This window comes from Siphateles boraxobius, unplaced genomic scaffold (genome assembly GCF_051911475.1).
Source record: "Siphateles boraxobius isolate OS27281-9 unplaced genomic scaffold, OSU_SipBor_1 9, whole genome shotgun sequence".
Classification (NCBI taxonomy): Eukaryota; Metazoa; Chordata; class Actinopteri; order Cypriniformes; family Leuciscidae; genus Siphateles; species Siphateles boraxobius.
Window position 1 is genome coordinate 4002989 of NW_027509219.1, and position 22012 is coordinate 4025000.

Genomic DNA, 22012 nt, shown 5'->3' on the forward strand with positions numbered 1-22012 from the left:
TTCTGAACGTTAAGCCCATTGTTTGTCAGGCATGTATATAGCATTGTGCTATGACTGATTGTCGCCTGAGCAGGTTCTCAGCTCTGTTCTGCAGGAGAACCGGCTGCATTGTTCTTCAATGCACTTGTTACCATTTACTCCACTGCCACATCTGTTTTCCTGCTTCCTTCCCTCGGCACAACATGATGACTTCCTTTTCAGACCTGCTATTCAGCCCTGCGTGAAAAATAGTGAAAATGAGAATGGATTGACAGATTTATCGATTAGCGTTTTTTTTCTTTTTTTTTCTTTTTCTAAAAAGCAATTGCTGAGTGTTGAGGAAAGTAAGGGAATCAGTTATACTGTCATGGGTATTGTCTGCATTTAATATCTTAGTTCGACGACATTTCCATTTATATTATATAATAATAATAATATTAATAATGTATTTTTTATTCATTAAATGTTCAATAATAGTTTTAATCAAGTAATTTAAAACTATTTAAAACTATTTAAACATTTAAATAAATGTATTCATTAATTAAGTAATTTAAATATCAAATTCAAAGTACACACTGAATGTTTAAAGTGATAAAATAAAGATATTCCAAGGCACTCGAATAATGTTGAAAAAGTTAAAAAGCCTGTATTGCATCATGGCTTTATCATTTAAAAACTGGTGACAAGTACACACCAATGCGTTGCGGCTTACAAGCCTTCGTCAGGGTGTGTTTAAAGTGATAGTTCACCCAAAAATGTTGTCATCCCTCACTCACCCTCAAGTTGTTCCAAACCTGTATGAGTATTTTTCTTCTGTTGAACAAAAATGAAGATATTTTAAAGAATGTTGGTAACCAGACAGTTGGCGCAAGCCATTGACTGTCATAGTAGGAAAAAAAAAACTTTTACTAAGTAATGACAAAAAAATCAATTTGGGGGTGAACTATCCCTTGAGGTTGTTTATATCTAGTCTATCCACCAATTTGTCCCATTCATTTGGATCTGCTGACATCATAGGTTGACATATTTTGCCGTCACCTCCCTCACGCCATGGCGTGCTATAGGACCTCAGTGAGAACGCAATGAGCTCAAGGAAGGCAAAACATACACTGCCTTCCTCAGAAACTTTTGGACAGTGTTACTTAAGTTTCATAAGTCAAGTCACATTTGTTTATTTAGCGTGTGCTTTATACAATACATATTGTTTCAAAGCAGCTTTACAGTGATAAAAAGGAAAATAATGATCAGTGATGCAAACGGAGTTCAATTATACTGTGACGCAGCTTTAAAAAAGACAATAGTGTCATTCAGCTGAAGTCAGTTCAGTGTTGACTCAGTTTGGTTCAAGAAAAGTTCAGCAATTATGGAACGAGTTCAATTGAGCTATGAAGCAACTCACTGGTGAGATGCCATCACTGACCAATCACAATAAATGATTCTAGAGCACTGGTGTAATAAGCGAAATGTATATATATTTAAAAAAGTGTTTATTGTTATTATTATTTACAGTATTATTTCTGGCACTGCCAATTATTTTCTCATTCAAACGGTTTTTGCCTTCTCAGACAAAAATGGCATTGGGTTTTATGGAATTTAGTTTAAATTCCTGCTGTTCAAAACTATCCACTGCAATCACTTTAAGAGATATTATTTCTTTCAACTGCTGCATTTCTCCAGTGAAGCTTTCATTACAAGGATAAAAACGCTCAAGCAAATTATGTTCAGAGCCCTCTCCCACTTCACCTCTGATGTGATGTGTTGTGTGTGTGTTTCATCACTCTCGAAGAAGACTAAATGACTGGACTGACCATGTAGGCCTTCGTCGGCAAAAGAGGATCATATTTACGTTAGTGAGTTCTGACACTCAGAGAAGTTTCCCTGGCTTATGTTAAGTGGGCTTGAACATAAGTAGATTGACCCCTGCTCGCAACAGAACCAAACAAATGCACTTTTTTAAAAACGTCTAATCAAACCTGACGTTTTATTCATTTAATGACTATAACATTTCTATTGAAAAACAGCAGAGATTAAATAAGATTTGACAATTATATTGTGCTACAAAAATGTATCATTTACATAATGCACATTTAATTAGTTTCTAAATCAACGTCATAGCCCTTTCATACTGACATACTTTCACATGAGTTTTTCACATAGTGATTTGATTCAAGCTCAGTTAGGTCTCTGTAACAGTTCCTGTATCATTTATCAGACATATGGGCAGTTTAATGAAGAAAGCCTGTTTCTTATCTCGCATCGGAAAGAATGGAGGGTGTATCTCCTCCTGTGTGACATTTCTTATAGTGACTTTTCCATGTAGTGGTCATTTCTCTATAAATGTCATTCTCAGCTGAGGTAATGATTTATGATAGGTAAGACGGTGGCTGTGTTGTGATTGGAGGATGAGCGTACTGCTCACTGTATAGCTTGCTGTGCTGTGTACATGGCGTAATTAAATTACAAACATACAAAAATATGCACATGCATTGATACATACTTCAAACAGTATGCTACATGATGTCCCTTGTCAAAAAGTAGCATGTAAGTAGAGTACTTACTACAGAAATAATATACTGTAAAAGTGCAAACTGAATTGAATGTTTTCGGAGACTTAATTGTGTGTGATTCACAGTTACATAAACATGTTTTACAGTTTACATTTAATTAAATGCAATTAGTTGAATGTAAGAGTGCTGTTTTTTACCCACTTATGTAGGACTTCAGTACATCTTTAAATGTGATTTCACTATTACTAATATTGTATTTGAAATTTGGTTAGTGTACTGCCAAATGTACTGACAAGCATTAATATATGTCTATATAATATATACAAAGCATAGATAATTATTGTAAAAATATATTTTAATGTCATTTCTATTGAAACTTGTATGTCATGTTTGAATATATTTGTAATTACAAATTAGTAATAATGAAGTTGCAATTTAGTATTATACTATATTCAATTTGAATATGATATCAAATTTCACACTGCAGTTTAAATTAAATGAAGTACCTTTGATGTGCTTTAGCATGTTAGTCAACAAATAAGTGTACTACATTAAAGCACAACACAAGATTATTAAAACACAATTATTTAAAATATTTAAAATTATTTAAACATTTTGTTGGACATTATTACCATTCACTTTTTTAAAATTGTACGTTTTTAAGTACACTTAAGTGACCTTTAATTCAATTAATATTAAAATTTAATTAAAATGGCAAAAACAGTTTTTTTTTCTGAAAAATATACTTTTAAGATTAAGATTAAGATTCTTTTTCACATGGGATCATTATACAGCGAGTAATGTCCAGTAATCATGCTGTTAATAAAAAAAAGCTTGTTTTAATTTTTAATGAACAAATGTCTCCTTCTATCATACCACAATTTAAATAGTCGGCAGTATACAGTATATACTGTGCCGTAAGCAGTATGATAGTATTGCATTCCCACCATACCCAAAAGGGCGGAAAGATATGTTAAATTGAGTCTGATATTACTTCCAGTTAAGTCATCTAACTCATGTGAGTGCATTGCATTGTGGGATACAGTATTCCATGCATGATCTGTTATATACTCCACATTTTGACAAAAGTAGGTTATCCGGTCATTCCATGCAGAAAAAGTGTGTGCTGCAGTGCACTGCCTACTGCAACAATAGTAGAATTAGTATTGGGCTGGTGGTGGAGGGTTCTGGTTTCCAGCTTCTGTATTGAGTCCTCAGTCTGGGCTCCTTTAGCTCTTTCCTGGCGGGTCAATGAGGCAGAACAGTGTGATTAGACGGCCCAGTGCTGTGGCTGGCTTATTGAGCAACCCCGGCTAATTCACTTGACCCGCTCGCCCGAGTCCACACACATGAAAAGACCAGTGAAGAAGGGCAGGTGTTTTGTATCGGTGTCAGTAGGTCTTCTGATCTAGTTTGATAGATCATGTAGAGTAAACTAAAGTATTAATGTGCAACAGTTAATATCTCTGCTGTGAAATGTAGTATATATATATATATATATATATATATATTTGACATTGAATGAAGTCAAGCATTTTTGAGTTCTTCATTTTTGAGAAAAACTACCACAAAACATGCAAACAGAATGAATCAAATCCATTACAGTTCCAGTCTTTGTTCTGTTGTTTTCCAACTTGATTTCCAAGCAACTGGCTTTTGTGTAGTTATGATGAGAAAAAAATAATAAAAATAAAATTGCTAGGAGAACTAGGATGATTTCCATTTTTTTTTTATTGTGAGAGATTTTATCCTGTATGTTTTTGATAGGAAATGACCAAAAAAAAAGAAAAGAAATATCAAATTTGAGTGGTGGGTCATAGCTGTAGTATTCATTCTGTACTCTTTGTACCCGCTCTGGCTTTTTTCCGCTGCTGTTTGCCAGTTTCTTGTACTGTATCTTTGTAAGTAACAACCCCCTCGACCACTACCCCACTTCACCTCTCTCTCTCTCTCTCTCTCTCTCTCTCTCTCTCTCTCTCTCTCTCTCTCTCTCTCTCTCTCTCTCTCTCTCTCTCTCTGAAATCTCCTCTTTTGCTCACGTCCCCGTGCGCCGTCAGGTCAGTGGCATGCTAACACTTTTGTCAGTGTGATTAATAGCATGCTGGATTGTCGTTAATTCACTGGCTAATGACTAAGACCGGGGCCAGTCCAGGAGTAATCGGGTGATGTATAGGTGGGGAGTGCTCTCCGAGCCAGAGGTGAAAATCATTTCCCAAACTCAGATACCGTCGCAAGCCCAACCAATGGCTTTTCCTGTTCATAAAAATGTATGCATTTCTCTCTTTCTCTCTTCTCTGTTATTCCCAATGGGGTAACTAAATGAGGCTGTATAATACACACAAAACTGAGACTTTACTTCTTGGCAAGATAGATTTGAAAATGAATATAGAATGTATGTTCTTTGGGTTCATGATGCCCCGTAAGATGGCTCTGATCTGAGTTAGTGGGATTGTGCTAATTGTGCACCTGCTAATATAAAAAACAACACACTACTGGCTTATTTGTAAAGTAAATATTATTATTTTGGTTTGTGGGTCAGCTGGAATATACATACATGCACAGCACCATATACACTAATGTTCAAATGTTGGAAAGATTTTTTTCTCACCGTTCACACCAAGGACGATAACTATAGCGATAACGATAAAGATGTAGTTCTAATAATTGTTCTCAATATGAAAGAATAGCAGAGTCCACACCACAACAATAACGATAACAGCGCAGAGAAACAATATCATTGGAATCACTGTCAGGTTTTTTTTTTTTTTTTGGTAATGAACGATAAAAACACTGACAGCCAATCAGAATCCAGCCTGCTATAAAGAGCATTTAAAGCGGCAGACGACAAAATTGCAGCTTGTGCTTAGAACAAACAGACCGATATCGTCCGCTGGTGTGGATGCTAATATAGTTATCATTAAAGTTATCTTCATAGTTATCGCTTTTGGTGTGAACATCCCTTAAGGCTGCATTTATTTGACCAAAAATACAGTAAAAGAGTAATATTGTGAAATATTATTACAATTTAAAATAATCTGTTTTCTTAAAGAGGATATTTGTAAGAATTTATATGTATTAGTCGCTTTTTATTGGCAATTTGTTAACAGCTTGAAACGAAACTTAATTTAGACCTTCCTCGACTTCCTTGGTTGTCTCTGAAATCCTGTAGAGTGATTTTTATGTGACTCGGGACATTTTTGCCAGGAAAACCAAAAGAATGTGACGGTTGTGCGCGCTCCCGAGATCCTCTCTTCCGTTCAATGACCCATGAAAATATTGCTTATATTCAGAATCCTGCCGAAAGAACCATTCTGTACTGTAATGTAAATATGTCATGCAAAGAAAAGGGATTCATTCAAACCATAGTCCCACATAACCAGATCTATTTAGTCTATAGTCTCAAATATACTTTATAAAAAAAACGATTATAACATTGTCATTTCAATAAGCCTACCTCATCTGTCTTCATGATGCCGGTGAATTGCTAAACTGGTGCAAACATATCCACATCGCTACCATCAGATGCTTTCTTAACTGACGTTTTCTCAACACTGTAATTTTTGTTGTGTGTTTGATTTGTTATTGAGAGAATAATTTACATATTCATCTAAACATCACTCTCAGCAGCATGGTCAGCGTCAAGATATTCATTAAAATAGATTCCTTATAAGGTATTTCCAACTTTATTATGGCTTCTTAGTTAGAAGCAACAAAGAACGTCACGTTCAGTTACGTGTGCACGAGTGAGCAATATGTTGCTGGCTGCAGTTCAATTAACGGCCACCGGTGTCGCTAATAACAAAGGTTTCTGAATTCTACGTATAACCTCTTTTATTTCAATGTGATAAATTAAAATAAATGTAATTTATTCCTGTGATGGCAACCATACTCGAGATTTCAGTGTCTTACAGTCTTTTTTAAAATGCAGCTTTTTTCAGTATTCATTAAATAGTTAATAGATTGTTAAAGGGTTAATAGGGTTACTGTTGAACCTATTGTTGAAAGGAACAGCTTTTCTTTAGAAATTGATTTATATATAAATATACATGTACATATACACTCCTATAAAAACATAAGGACTCCTAACTTTTGAACATATTTGGTGCTGTGTGGTCAATATTCTTTTCCAATACACCCATGTACATGCTGATGTTCTGCTTACAACAGCAGTATGATGATGATGATGATCATCAGGGTTCTATCTGTACATTCATCTATATATCTTGGATAGACAATTTATTTAAAATGTATATTCAGAAATCACTCTGATCAAGGCTTTAATTTTCCGAATACCTGCTTTTTTGAGTAGTCATTGCTTATCCATCTCTTTGCAAATAATCTTGCTTTGCTTACAGGAGTGTTTAGTGCAGTCTCAATGCTGAAATAAAATTGATTTGATTGCAAAGTGGCATAGTGTTTAAAATGAAACATTTAATGATTTTTTTTTTTTTTTTTTTCTTGAGTAATGTCCAGTGTTTCTGGAGGAGATGGAGCATATGCTGTTGTGTTATTATCCAGACATCTGAGACCTTCTGGCACTTATTAGCAAACCTTAGCCTTTTCCTGCATCCACGTCCCCGTCTGCCTCCTCTCTCTCTGTTTGCCTCTTTCTTGCCCCCATGGGTTATGTTTGCAACTCAATTTGGCAAATGTAAGTTAGTATTGATTATTATTAATATTTATCATGTTTGTGAAAATGTCTTTTCCCTGGTGCTATTAATCTGTCGTGTTAATAAATGTCTGCTCAAGGCCTTGCACTGCTCCCCGGGGAGCAAGGCAGACTAGAATGGCAATCAGGAGAGGCTGACAGGAACGACACACACACACACACACACACACACACACACACACACACACACACACACACACACACACACACACACACACACACACACACACACACACACACACACACACACAGATTCCCGCAGGCCCTAATATGATTTTGGTAACTGATTAGGCTTTGTAAAACCAGGTGTGGGGATTTAAGCCTTCTAATTATGTGCATCAATTAAATGCTAAAGGTGCAAGAAATCTTTGTGCTTTGTAGCACGATGAATATTATTGTACCACCCCATTGTTTTGGTTCATAACTCTGGTATTACAGCAAAGGGGTTTCCAGTTATTTCTTTTTTTCTTTTCTTTGTACTTCAACTTTACACACTGCTTTGCAAGTGCAAAAAATATTGTCAAAACCACTCTAATCTACACATGTTGTTGTTATCAATATTGCTGAGATGCACAGCACATCAGAGATCACAGCTGTATTTGCCAATAAAAGCTTAATCTTTTCTTAATTTACTGGCATGGGCATAAATAGGTTCATTAATAGGGCTTTATATTTTGGCCTCATTATGGCCTAATAAAATGCTTAATAAAATAATGTTTTAATATAAACCTAGATCCCTAATATTTTATTATCTTTAGTAGATATAACCATTTAAAACTTACAGTCTCTCACTTCCGCTAAAATGGATTACGGATTTTTATGACATCACCGCGGACTTCAACTTCTCATCACATCTTCTGTCCAATCAAATGCTCTCTAGAATGTAAAGCGTCCCGCCCCCAATGCTATAAATACCTCATGGCAAAAGCTACCGTTGACGCATCAGAGAGAAAAATTCGTTGGAGATGTGTGTTCCAACTGTCCGTTAAGAATGAAATGGATAGAACTTATTCACACCTCTATTCAATCCAACGTATAATCAGTGCTCGGATTCGCTTCCAACGTGTTGTCAAATACGACTTGCAGTCTGTGAGGTAAACTAAACGCTATTGGCTATTTAAAAAGCGGGAGGAGCCATTCAATATGTCCCGCCTTAGCTTCCCGTTTCAGAGGAAATTACGTCAATGCACCATACAAAGCTGTGCGTTCCAAGGCACTTCAGTGAGTCTTTAAGACCATGCTATCTTAATATAATAATATATTATATAATGTAATAGGGCTATATTACAACAATAATAATAATAATACATGTTTAAACCGAATAAAATATAAATAATTTTTGAGTATGTTTATTGGGACTATTTTTGTGCATAATTAGGGAAACATATTCATTGAGCTCATGGCTCACATATTTCAGTTGAGATGAAGCTGGTGAAGTGTGTCAGTGCGCCCGGATCATTGTGTATTGACTGTTCAAACAGCCGAGGTGGTTGAGGTCACTTACTTCAGCACTCTCTTCAGATGTTGGCCAGACCGCACCGCACACATATATTGAGTTTGCTCTGGCCTGCAGAGTATATATACATGCTGACACTCTTAGTGTGTGTGTAGACTGCTTGAAGTGTGAGTATTGTATAAAGGAACATGTAAAGGTGCTTTAATTGCCTTAAGTACCAGAGTAATCTATAATGATATAATATTATATTATATAATATGAGGAATCGCTTGTTGTAATCTTCTCCATGACTCCGACCTTTTAGAGAAACAAAAGTGCTACTTGAAGTGTTGCATGGAAATGTTCCCTGCTGCTTTTACGAGGGGAAACAGAGCATGTTTCTGAGTTTTAGGTAAAGAAACTCAGAGAGAAGAGAATCAAGTTTTGATTCAAGTGGAGCATGAGGCTTCTTTGTAATCCTGATGATGACAAAACTTTTTAAACTGGCCAGGACTTTTTTTCCTTTTTTTTTTTCAGTCACTGAGAGCTTGAAGCTTTTTCCTTATTTGGAATATCACAATATGGGCTTGTTTTATATTTATCTCCATAAAGTCCATTTTTTTCATTCTTTCATTCTTCATTTTTTCATTCAAGCCTATCTTCTTGACATTTCTAAAGAGAAACACATGCAAGTATAAATAGATTTTTAGATTTTCTGAAGAAAATGTGAGTGCTGAGGTTCTAGCTAGGGGTGTAACGGTACCGTTTTTTTAGTATGTCTTTTGCTTCGGCTCACATGTGTACCGAATGAATACAGTGTTGCTTTAACAACTACACATGCATATCTTTTCTGAATGTGGAATGTAATTTCAAACTTTTCTGACTTCAATTAATGTGTGTCTGCGAGGATCTCAAGTCCTGAGATTGCTGGACTAGTACAGATCCGCTCTTCAGGAAGAAGAACACAGAGCATGGCAGTGTCTCCCCTTGACTTTATAGCTTGCAATAATAAAGGGCCCTGTTCTCCTGCTTAAGTGACGCTTTTACAATTTATCAAATAAATCTGATGCCTTCATGTCTATGGCTCGGCTGCACAGTAGTTTCCAGTGGAATAACAAAGCAGAACAAGCGTTTCATTGTGGCCGTAGCTCAGAGGACAGAAGGACCCCCAAGGTGCGAATTAATGATGACAGCCTGATGTAATCAGGATAAACAGTTCAGTATGAGAGCGTGAGCAAATAGAGACAGAAGAAGGTACTTCACTTCCGGGAGACATTTTTAACATCAGACAGAGACATTTTTAACATCAGACAGAGATATCCAAAGAACGTCAGAGCCTCGGTTTAAAATGCTTCTTTATTCAGTCCACCTTTCTCGTATTTGGTAGATAATTGACTTTGACATGGAATCCGGTTCACATTGCAACTAATTCTGGCCAAGAACTGCTCACTTAGACAGGAAGACACCATCTGACTGACATAGAAACCAAAAAACCTTTTTTCACGTGCCCGGTGTCCCAGAAGTTGCATAAGGGGAGCCAATTACATCTGAACAGAAGATATGTATCAAAAAGTCAATCAACGGATTTAAGGCGGTCTCATCTGAGATTAAGTTCACACCTAGGTCGGCTGGAGTATTTGTTTCAGTACCTGGCATGTTTTCTCCGTTAGGGGCTGTTTACACGTCACAAATAAAAAAAATACCAAAAAACAACCGGTTTTAGCTGTTCATTCACATGACAACGGTTTTTGGGGGGCTGAAAACACAAACTTTTGAAAACTGGTTTCGAAGTGCAAGTTTTTGAAAATGATAAAGTTATCGTCTTCATGTAAACTACAAAACTGCGAATTTGTGAAAACGGTCAACATGGGCATGCGTATTACTTGCTCAAACTGTGTTTCTTTACAAAGAGACATCGCCAACTACTGGCCTGACAACATAATACAGCGTTTTAAGTCGTTTTTGCGGATATCTGTGAAAAGGAATCGTTTTGACAACGTTGTCGCCTGCATGCAAACATCACCAAGGAAAAACGTTTCTTTTTTTAGTACATTGTTGTCATGTTAACGTACCCTTAGATTGGTTTGTTAAGGGATATATGAACAGGGCAATCACGTTCGGATCCGCACCAAATCAATCAATCCGAGATCTCACGAACAAGGTGGTTTTAGTCCAATTGAAAACCCATTCTGTGGAAAGAAAGCAACCTGACCCAATGGGCAAACAAACCAATCTGTATCATAATTCATAATGGGAAATGTGTTGTGTTTACAGCAGCAGCTAACTTGTCAAGTCAAGTCAAGTCATCCTCATTTATATAGCGCTTTTAACAATGTAGATTGTTTCAAAGCAGCTTTACAGAGATAAACATATAATTTAAGGTAACAGAGATTGGATTGGTTTTATAGTGGTTCTTGAAAAATGTTTTTTCCAGCTAAAGTTAGTTTTGATTGATTCACTTCCGTCTAAATGATCATTTGTTATTAAATTAGGGGCCGCTAAGACGACACCGTTCTCTCTAAACAGACTTTAAACGTGAACCTGTGATAGACGCTGATGGCGTTCACATGCGCATTAAGAATTGATTCTATAGTTATGTGCGTTTGAATATATGTGCGCAGGTTTGTAATTCCTTAAAAACCATGCCTAAACAAACTACTTGTCTTGTCTATAAATTTTGATGCAGAATTTTATTTAATCTTATCACTTTGAGTAGGTACCCGAACCAAAAAATTCCACAACGCTTTATCTGTAGAGTGGTATAGGGATCCTCCATAGGGAGAGGCTAGTTTGCACTTCAGCACTGCATTGTCATCAGGTCCAGTCAAAAGTCTTTCGTCAGATCTGGAAACGGCCTGGATCCGGCAGGCTGCGGGCAAACCTCGGGATAAACAAAGACACTAAAATTAGCGTAGATGCAATTCTTCTTATGATGTAACGAGTACATCAATATTTAAGGGAAGTGTTCCCAGTTGTCAATCCATCTTGATGATGCTATGAGGAATATAAACGGGGATACTCTGACTAATGAGAGGACAGTTTTACTCGCACGTGACTCACATAAACAGGTTCTGGCATGCTTTGAAATGTTTCCTTGTGAAAGCGAACCGAACCAAGAAGTAACATTGTAACAATACAAGTCTATGTTTTGGAACAAAGCAAAGGATCTGTCTTAAAACTTCCCATTTTGAGTCCTAAGCAACATATATGTTTGTGAAAATTTTGTTGTGTTCTGATGGTTCTGATGTTTTGCTCATCACAATTAAGTCCTTTAAATGTCATTTAAATCACTTTTTCAGTGTAGCTATCTATTCGTACTCTATAGCCTTTTTAAGTGGAGTATTTAATGGATTTTCCAACCATTTCTATGGCTGTTGAAAATTTACTCGGGTCATAAGCCAAAAATGAGAAGGGGAAAAAAAGTTTTAATGGTTTGAAAACACTTTTGATTCTTGCAAACAGCACCAGATAGGCAGTGGTTATAAAACTTTAACTGATCTGTGAAAAGGGGAAGCTACTACTGAGCCACATGTTCTTAAGTTAATTGCCTGGCTGCTTTGAGACTGCAATGAAAGTCCGATCATTAAAGAAATTGGTAAAACATTTCTTTGCCCTCAAAATTGCAAAATGACGCAGGATCTGTTTTAAAAGCTTTTCATTTAATGTTTTTTTTAATGCAGAGTTTTATTTTATGATACATTCCCTGATTGTGGAGAATTGTTGGCTTTTAAAAAGGTTTTGCCACAAATATTTGCATTTCCAGTCCTAACTTTGGTACAGTAATTGCATACTGTACGTTATCATGGGAAACTAGGACATCTTTAGATTTAAAGAAATAGTTCACCCAATTATGAAAATTCCGATGTTAATTACTCACCCTCATGTCGTTTCAAAACCAAAATAGTTTCGTTCATGTTCTAAGAACAAATCTCATTGGTTCTTTCAAAAACTCAAACATTCTTGTAATACGTGAGAACAAACCTCACTGGTTCTGGCATGTCAAGAAAGTACCGTATGTTTGAGCTGTTATTTAATGTGCTTTTTTGGTATGTGTTGTGATTGTTTATGTTGCAAAAACAGCATAAATTAAATCTGTTCATCCTATAAAGCGACTCAGAAGACTTGGTTCAAAATGCTCAAATCATATGGATTACTTTTACAACTTTTTGGAGTGTCACAATTTTGGCTGGATGTACTTTAAAGGGAAGGACAGAAATCTGTCAAGTTTCATTAAAAATATCTTTATTTATGTTTAGATGATCAGTCTTATGGGTTGGTAATGACACGTGATCAGAACCTCTAAACAAATGAGTTGTGTATAAAGAAATTACATGAAACATTGATTTGAAATCATACCGTAGTATATAGTTACGTTATTTTATTATGCAAGAAAAAAAGAGACTACGAAGTGATACCCAAAACATGAAACTAGCACAGCTGTCTAGAGAATCAATGGTCGATTATGTAGTTTAGCTGCGATTGACCAATCAAAATCAAATATTACAGAGCACAGAGTAATAATGCAATTTATTAATGTTGTATTTAAGGAAAAACTTTCCAAAGTTCTCAGGGTTTTTATGGGGAACATTTCTTCCTCCCTACCTTTTAACTTTCCGGGTGAAATCGCTGTTGTTTGACTTAAAGCCAACTTAGCAGTAACTGCAATTTATACTTATTCATGACTTTGCTGTTGCTTATAAGTAAACAGCGTTTGAATGTGAGAGAAAGCAGTTTGGAGTCATAAACTTGTGTTCTTGGCAGTGCTGGCAGGGGGGCTGAGTCTGGTTGATTGGAAGCACTCCTGGTGTAATTGCGGCCTAGTTAGCCCTGATTGCTGGTCCTGTGTTTGGATAGCAAACTGCAGTGGTGCTGCTACAAATTACACCGAGTCCATCCATACGTACTTGCATAGTTGTTGTCATCATGGATACAGATTGAAAGTGTCTTGTGTACTGCCTCAGACCTCAGCTAAGAAATTTTAGAGCACAGAAGCAGGTGAGATGTGTCATGTTGTGGTTCAGAGAACAGATTGCATTTGTTTAATTTCTCCGAGATTGAAAGCTCCAGATCCAATGGTCTCATGGTATATTCAAGGGCTTTCACGTCATTTGTACTTTGTATTGCATGCGTGTTGAACTAATGCATAGAAACAGAACCTATTTTTAGCAATCAGAGTTGTGTCTTTTGCTAGCATGAATGATGAGTACCATAATTATGCTGTCAGGCAAAGAGTGACTATAAACATAGATGGCTGGCAGTGGCGTCAGGCCACAGGGTCAGTTGCTGCCATTATTTGTAAAATGTCCAGACAGGAAATGGCGGGTACTATGAAATAAATGGGATCATCCCTGTGCTAGACTCTCTAAGTTTTCTTAGAAGTTTCTCTAAGTTTTGGTTTAGGCGGAGCGTCTTATTCACAGACCCGTGCACATCACTGTATAACCAGCAATAGAACAATACAAGTTTGGTTTGAATCGTTCATGCTTGTTTCAGTGGCTCGTGATGCTGGTGGTCTCTTGTTGGTTGGTGTGGCGAAGTGGTTAAGAACATGGACTTGTGATAGAAAGGTTGATGGTTTATTCTCCCCATAGAATGATGCTTATTTACCTCATACATACGGTGTGATTTTGTTAGCCTTTTAGAAGATTATATATAAAGGAAGGAACCAACCCATTTAAAGACACAAACATCATAAAGACTTGAGGGTTGACTTTTTTTGACTTGGGCCACTCACAACAACTTCACAACACCCTGGCAGCTTGCCAGAACATCCTAGCATTATGTCAGTGAGTTTTGTTTGGACTAAAGGCCCATTCATCAGGGAAGATAACTATAAAGTTTTAATAATCATTCTAATTCTTTGGTCCATACAACAAGTTGTAACGGTAACAACACAGAAGTACTATATATTTTTTTTTTTTTTTTTTATTCTAATGAACGATAAAAAACATTGGCAGCCAATCAGAATCCACCAGCTTTAAAGAATTCACAGATTCACCCAGTAATTACCCATTATTTTCCATTAGGTTGACTCAACCCTGTATGTTTTCTTTTTCTTTTTCTGTGAAACACAAGTAGGATTTGTAATCATCAATTAATGTCTGTCAAGCTCTTCAAAGTAAGAAAAAACAGAAATTTAGGTAAGAGCAACCAATGATGACCATTTGCTTTGAAAGCTATAGTAAAAGATATTCTGATTTACAGTATAGTGTCATTTTTGGTCCTTTTTGGAGCCCCAAACACATGGTCAGAATTGACTGTCATAACATGGAAAAGAGCTGCATAAACATGCGTCAAAAGTTCTCTTTTTGTGTTCAATAGCAATTTTGGAGCGACATGAGTTATAATGACAGAATAGTCCCTATACAATCCCTTTCAAAATCTGCAAATTAAATACAACGGTAATCTGAAGCAATTAAGCTGAAGAACATTTGACGTGCTTTGCATCTTTTTATTCTGCTAATGTATTGCAAATGTCTTTGTATTCTCTTTTAGATGACAGTGAGGCAGTAGACAGCATGTATGACACAGAGCCCAATCTTGTGACCGGCGAGAGTGCGGAAGAGGAGACAGAAGACAGCATCATGTCCCCTATTGCGGTGGGGCCCACGTCCCCTCAGCCCTGCAATGAGGACTTCACTCCTAAAGAGGGCTCACCCTATGAGGTGCCCGTCTACATTCCCGATGATATTCCCATCCCTGCTGACTTGGAGCTCCGCGAGTCGTCTGTTCCAGGGGCTGGCCTTGGAATCTGGGCTAAAGTCAAAATTCGGATGGGAGAACGCTTCGGACCATACAACGGACTGCAGAGCACCACGGTAAAAGAGACCACTTATGGATGGGAGGTACGTGGAGATGATATGGCATGCACTTAACATATTGCTTTTTATCAGTATTATCAGAAAGTTAGTTAGGTTCAATTTGAATTTCAAAGAACACAATTAAGGCCCTGTCCCAAATGGCTCACTTGAAGTCTCGTAGGCTTCTTTCAAAGCATGTCCGCAGTCGTTTGGCTGACTTCAAATTGTTCTAGGACCCAAGAACACCCCTTCCAAGCAACACTACTACACCAAAGTGTGGACTCGTAGGAGGCCTGCAAGGGTCAAGGGCACCATTTGAGACAGAACCTCAGTTTAGACTATAGGGGCTTTCGCACCGGGTAGTTCTAGGAACTGATTTCTAGGAACTTAGTTCTAGGAATTAGCCACCAGGGTGGTCCCCGAGAACTAATGGTTCCCCTAGGAACGTTTTCTGGTTGCATTAGCACCGCCAGTAGGAACTCTGAAGTGATGTAAGCCGCACTTGTTGTTGTGACTTTTATTTTGATGGTGTGGCGGACCTTTATTTTGACTGCGCTGAGAACGCCAGCCAGTGCCTGAACACACAGTGCTCGCATTCTCCGTGTTCATTAGTTTACGATCTGTCTAACACTTTATTAGATAGAACTGTATTAGCGTATGCCGTGTGTTAGAAGTCCAGTGCTGCTAGCTGAGCAGAAATAAATAATCATGTTTGGCTTGGTCCCCTCAAAGTTGCGTTGGATTTTCTCCTCAGCGTAAAGTTTGAGAGGTCCATCTATCACTGTTTTCCGTGTTCGTAGAGTTAGTTTGTGGAGTAAACATATAGGCTATAATCTGTGTGTTTAAATAAAAATGGTGGTGTTTTGCGTATGTTTGGCCAATCAGCGTATACTAACATCAAGGATAGTTTCTATAATGCTGGTTTAGACCCTACTTTGAAGTAGTTGGTGAATTGGTTCCTCACGAAGGAGTTCCCAGAACTAAAATCGTTCCTAGTTCCTGCGGTGCGAACACGCCAAAATCCCGGGTACTTTCGCCATAGTTCTTGGAACTATGAAAAGGTTTGTCCGGTGCGAAAGCCCCTTATGAAGATGAACAGGGCCTCCAATGATTCAAGTCCCAATTTGACTGGTGTATGTGGTAAGTTGACCCTGCGGTGACTAGCTCAAAGCCTTAGGGAAAGACATGAGCACATTATGGGGTAAAGATGTTCATTCCATGTCTCTGGGTTTGTTTCGTCTCCCCTTTTCTTTTCCATCCATCCCTGAATTTCATTTAATGGTGATTTTCAGAACCCTGATTACTGAAGATATCAGCTTTTCTCTTCTGCCTACATCTATTACAATACACTCATTTGGTCACGCCACATGATATGGGTTATGGGAGACGCGTGGCATTTGCGTGGAGCCATATTGAACTATTAATTTTCATTTCAACATGACATCGGAGGATATTGAAGTTGCTCATTAGGGCACATGCTGATTCCACCACATGACTGATCAGACGTGAGCCACTCTCTCTCTTTTTCTCTTCTCTCACACACTGTGTACTTTGCTCCACTGATATATACCATTACACTCATTTAGAATTACATATGAGCAGGGCTGTACCAGAAACGTTGTCCTGGGCCCTGGGATAGAGGGGGGCCCAACTAAGGTCCTCTATATTGTAACTTACTCATTGGGTCTGAGTAAGAATTTATTTATTAAACATTTTGACTATTTTTATGCTTTCAGCTAGCATTAGGAGTGTAGTATTAAACATTTTATCATTTTTAAATGCGTTTTGAAGAATTCTGAAGATTTTCCCTGAAATCAAAGCAGAAATAGTCATATAAATGTGAATGCACACTATGAACAGTATGTTATTTCATTCAGCTGAACTACTGCATTTGTAAAAAAAAAAGTGCAGGATATCGCTCGATGCACTCGACTTGACCTTTCGTTTTTATTGCAAAGAATAAACTGGGTAACATTATTAACCAGGATTTGTAATATCTCTTGGCACCTTTTCACATTATAAAAGCAAATTAAAAAAAATAAATCAATAAATTTATTCAACAAAGATGCATTAAATTGAACAAAATTTACAGTAAAGATGTATAATGTTACAATAGATTTTATTTCAAATAAATGAAACAGAACTTACCATTCATCAAATAATCCTGAAAAATTTTCCACAACTGTTTTCAACATTGAACATTATAGTGAATGTTTTTGAGCATCAAATTAGCATATTAGAATGATTTCTGAAGGGTCATGTGACACTGAAGACCGAAGTAATGATGCTGAAAAAATCAGCTTTGCCATCATCGGAATAAATTACATTTTAAAAAATATATATTCAAATAGAAAACAGTTATTTTAAATTGTCATAATATTTCACAATATAACAGTTAATTTTTTTTATATATATATATTTTTTAAATCAAATAAATGCAGCCATGGTGAACGTAAGAGACATCTTTTAAAATCATTAAAAATCTTACCGATCCCAAACTTTTAAACGGCAGTGTATGTATATATTAATTGTCAGTATGCAAAACACTAGTGTTCCAAAAATAGCCATTGAATCAGTCCAGAGTCATCAGCTAAACACATTGCTTTCATAGTTTTTTTTTCACAAGGAATTCATATTTTTGCTTTCAACATGCCTAGTTTAATTCCCCCGAAAAGGCATTCTAACGGTCTTGCTGCTTTGAGTTGGATTCTCCTCGACTGATGCTCATCAGAATCCGACCCTCAAGAGAAAGAGTCTCTCTCTCTTTCCGTCCCTCTCTTGCTGTCTCTGTCCGCCTGACACAACTCTCAAATTTCAGCCCTAATTTACACGCTCAAGTACTTTGGCGTTATGTTTTATAAAGAGTACACTCAAGGCCTTGGCTGACAGCGTAACGATTGACAAGGAGCACATCTATGGGTATTTGCTCATGCGCACACACACATATACACACTTGCTAAAGACCGGAGAGACATCTGTTGGACCATCTGTGACAAACCATCTATAAAAATGATGCTTGTTAGCAGCTGCCGGAAAGCGGATGACAGTGTGTTGTCTTAATTTTAGGATTTTCTGTTTAAACTCATTATTTCTTTCTTATTCTTGTGAATTTTAATAGCCATTTCCCCAATCCCACCTTAACTATAAGTAAAAAAAAAAAAAAAAATTAAATTACTGTTTACATAGTGACTGTGGCGATTTCAAAACATTGCTCTGTTTGTTTGAGCATACTCACTCAGCAACCACCAATGGTGTGATATCGGGGCGTGGCTATCTGTTTGTCCGACCAATGACAGACGGGGGGAGTGTTTTGGAAATATTGCAATTCTTTTGTTTCTGCTAGTGGTGCAGAAACCACACTCTTCACCTTTAAAGGGTTGTCGTGTGGCAATCATTTCACTCACGGCTGTTACAGCTATACTTTGTCTTACGTTTTAGGGCATTAAATGTTTTACTCCGAAGAAAAATGAAAACAGTCATTTAGAAACCTCAAGCTCACAAAACATCTGGTTTAAAAGGTGGACAATTAAAAGGAAACATCTAAGCCACATCCTGTCTTCCCCATTCGCCATGGTTGGAGGGTTCTTGCTCTTGTTAGAGATAGTCATAACAGTTGGACACAGATAGCCATCGCGCTGTCCCTGAGGAACTGGACTCGGATACGTCATCACTCCACCCCGACTCTTAGACAAATAGACAGAAGAGAGAGAGCAGAGCAGCTAAGAGCAAAGAGTCAGAGGTGTTAATAGAGCGGGATTACAGACAGGCCACAATGGGCCAAACACAGACACATATCCACCGAGTGTTTGAATCACAGATCTAAGAGCTCACATGGTTTCTCATGACTGCAAAACATGTATGTGCTGGATAACCGATGTCATTCCTTAAGACTTCCGTCTGTGGTACATTCACTTTTTCATATTTTAGGCTGCAAACAAAACATTCAATGCCTTATTCATAGCTTTATTTTTTCAGCTGTCTTGCTGCACTGTCTATGTCCACATGAAAAAGAACCTTATAAGTGGCAGATTTGAAAGACTCTGCATATTCAGCAACTCCACATGTCACACAAATAGGGCTCCTCACTGCTAGAATTTAGCATTAGCATTTTGCTAAGTTTAGTTTACATGTTGCTAAGCCAACTCTAAAAGTATTTATTGATATTACAGTTGCTTATTTGATCTGTTAGTGGGTTTGGGTATTTGTCAGCTGGTCAGGAAGACAAGACCCATTGTGAAAAAGAGTACTTGTTGCTTTAAAATGATTCATATTAAAATGCTCACTGAATGTAATGTTTTAAGACACTCAATTGCAATTAAATGAAAATGTATTACATTTTACGTTTATATGGTATACAGCTAGCTGAACTTTAGAGTGGTTTATTGACCCACCATAACTTTTATGGTAAACCAAAATATACTTTTATGTCATTTCTATTGAAACTTGTATGTAATGTATTTAAGCATATTTGTAAGTACACGTTTGTAATGATGAAGTTACAATTCAAAATGACATTTAAAAATATATTAACTTTACATGCAATATAGAATAACAGACAGCACAAATTATACTTTGCATGTGCTTTATGTTAAATGTATAAATTGCAACTTAAAATAAAACTTTTGGTAACACTTTACTTAAGGCCTGATGTATAATACATTAAAATGTTATTCATAATGTATGTTATAATGCATTATATCTTTTTATAAATAATTAAAAATATTTCTTATTACATCTGAAATTGGTTAAATTTGTTAAATTGGTACTTTCTAAAGGTGTAACATAAATATTACAATGTATTACAACTGTGTTACAATTATTCATAAGACCATGCAATGCATTATAAAATGCATTACAAGGCATTATTAATGCATTAAAATACTTTTATAATGCATTGTATATTAAGACTTTAAGTGAAGTGCTTATTTGACATTATATAAATTGTACTTAGTGTATTAAGTAGGCTACCATAGTCTCAAAAGTGTACTCTTTTTAAGTAGCCTTTTATTTCATGAATAATATATTATCTTAAAAATACATTTTTAAGATTTGAAAAATACAAGTGTGCATTCGATACAGTTAATCACACTTCTTTCTTTTTTTTTTTTTTGGTCACACAGTTAAACCAGAAAAACGAGTGTGTTTTATTTCAATACGAGTTAAGTACAGAACACTTCTCTCTCTCGGTCTGGCATTTTGTAGGAGTTTTTGTCATCTGAGCTCATGGCAAAGCATTCTGGAATTGTTACTTAATATTTTGTGTAATTTGATTGTTTTCAGCTATGAATGAGAGTGCAGTGCATATTCAGATTCCCCATATAGTCTGCTTACATGCAGTATACTCTCCTGCCTACCTCCAACAGTAATGAATCTGCCTAGAAACGCTGTGGAGATAGGCAGCTCAGCAGGTTTTGAAGCAGAACGGATGTGTGTGAGCGTTCGCTGCTGCAGGTGTGGGTTAATGAGAAGAGACTGCAGGTAGAACAGAAAGTGCTCTTCTGTCTGTCCCCAGGCTGTCCTGTCTCGACTGAAGAGGTGTTAACTCAGATTCATTTCAGCGAGACGGACAGCTCAATCTCCGAGATGCTTAGCCTCAGGGCTTCACTCCCAGAGACACTCTCTCTACCCACAAAGCACTGCTCAGGAACAAGAGACAGAGCCCGTCTATTTAAAAGCCATTATGATTCTCTTTATCACAACATATTATAACAGCGACCCCGGACACAGACGCTTTCAATCAGATCTTTTTGTGAGCGAGACTCTGGGGTCCCGGAGAGGACGGTTTATAGCCAGTGGCTCTGTCGGTTTAAGGGGGTCGATGGTGTGATGGCACTAGCTGGGGTATTGACGGAAGTGCCGAACACACTATAGAACGTGAGGTGGGACGCTGGCAATCCAACGTGAGATGCTGTCAGATTAGTTTCATAGGGGACTGCTGTCACCCTAGCTATGTGTGTGTGTGTGTGTGTGTGTGTGTGTGTGTGTGTGTGTGTGTGTGTGTGTGTGTGTGTGTGTGTGTGTGTGTGTGTGTGTGTGTGTGTGTGTGTGTGTGTGTGTGTGTGTGTGTGTGTCTGTGTCTGTGTGTGTCGCGTTCTCCTGTTGCCAGTAGACTCTCCATGTGTCAAAATAGCTGGAGCAACTTTTCTCTATTTACAGATATGATGGTGTGTATGCCATGTCCAGCAAAAACCATCCAGACAGGTCTTAAATATAAACACTTATAATAGGCTTATCATAGTGAATCAAGGTAAGACAAAAACACGTTTTGGAAGAAGGATTGATTATGTATGACTATGTATGATTGATTATTTCAATTTAGTTATAATTTGAACACAGTCACAGTCTATCTCTAATCAAAATCAATTTAACTGAATTTTAAAGGGATAGTTCACCCCAAAAATGAAAATTCTGACATTTATTCATCCTTATTTTGTTTCAAACCTTGCTTCTTTTTTTTGTGGAGCCAGTGTTATATTCGTATTATTTCTATATTTTTATATATTATAGTGTATTTTTTCATATTACACTATTTATTCATTTTTAACTAGTTTTATTTTTAAATTTTCATTTAAAATTTAAAATTTTAGTTTAAGTTATGTGCTTTTGGTCATTTTTAAATTTC

The 22012-nt window shown here is 36.9% G+C and overlaps 1 protein-coding gene across 19 annotated transcripts in view; it reads left to right on the forward strand.

Annotated features, from left to right (window-relative positions):
• The window catches only part of prdm16 (PR domain containing 16), a 252325-nt gene that overhangs the window by 77636 nt on the left and 152677 nt on the right, over positions 1-22012 (forward strand). For all 19 annotated transcript variants that reach the window (XM_077223733.1, XM_077223748.1, XM_077223734.1 and 16 more), the window contains exon 2: positions 15086-15435. In XM_077223733.1, coding sequence (XP_077079848.1) covers positions 15086-15435 — 350 coding nt within the window. The remainder of the gene's footprint in view (positions 1-15085; positions 15436-22012) is intronic.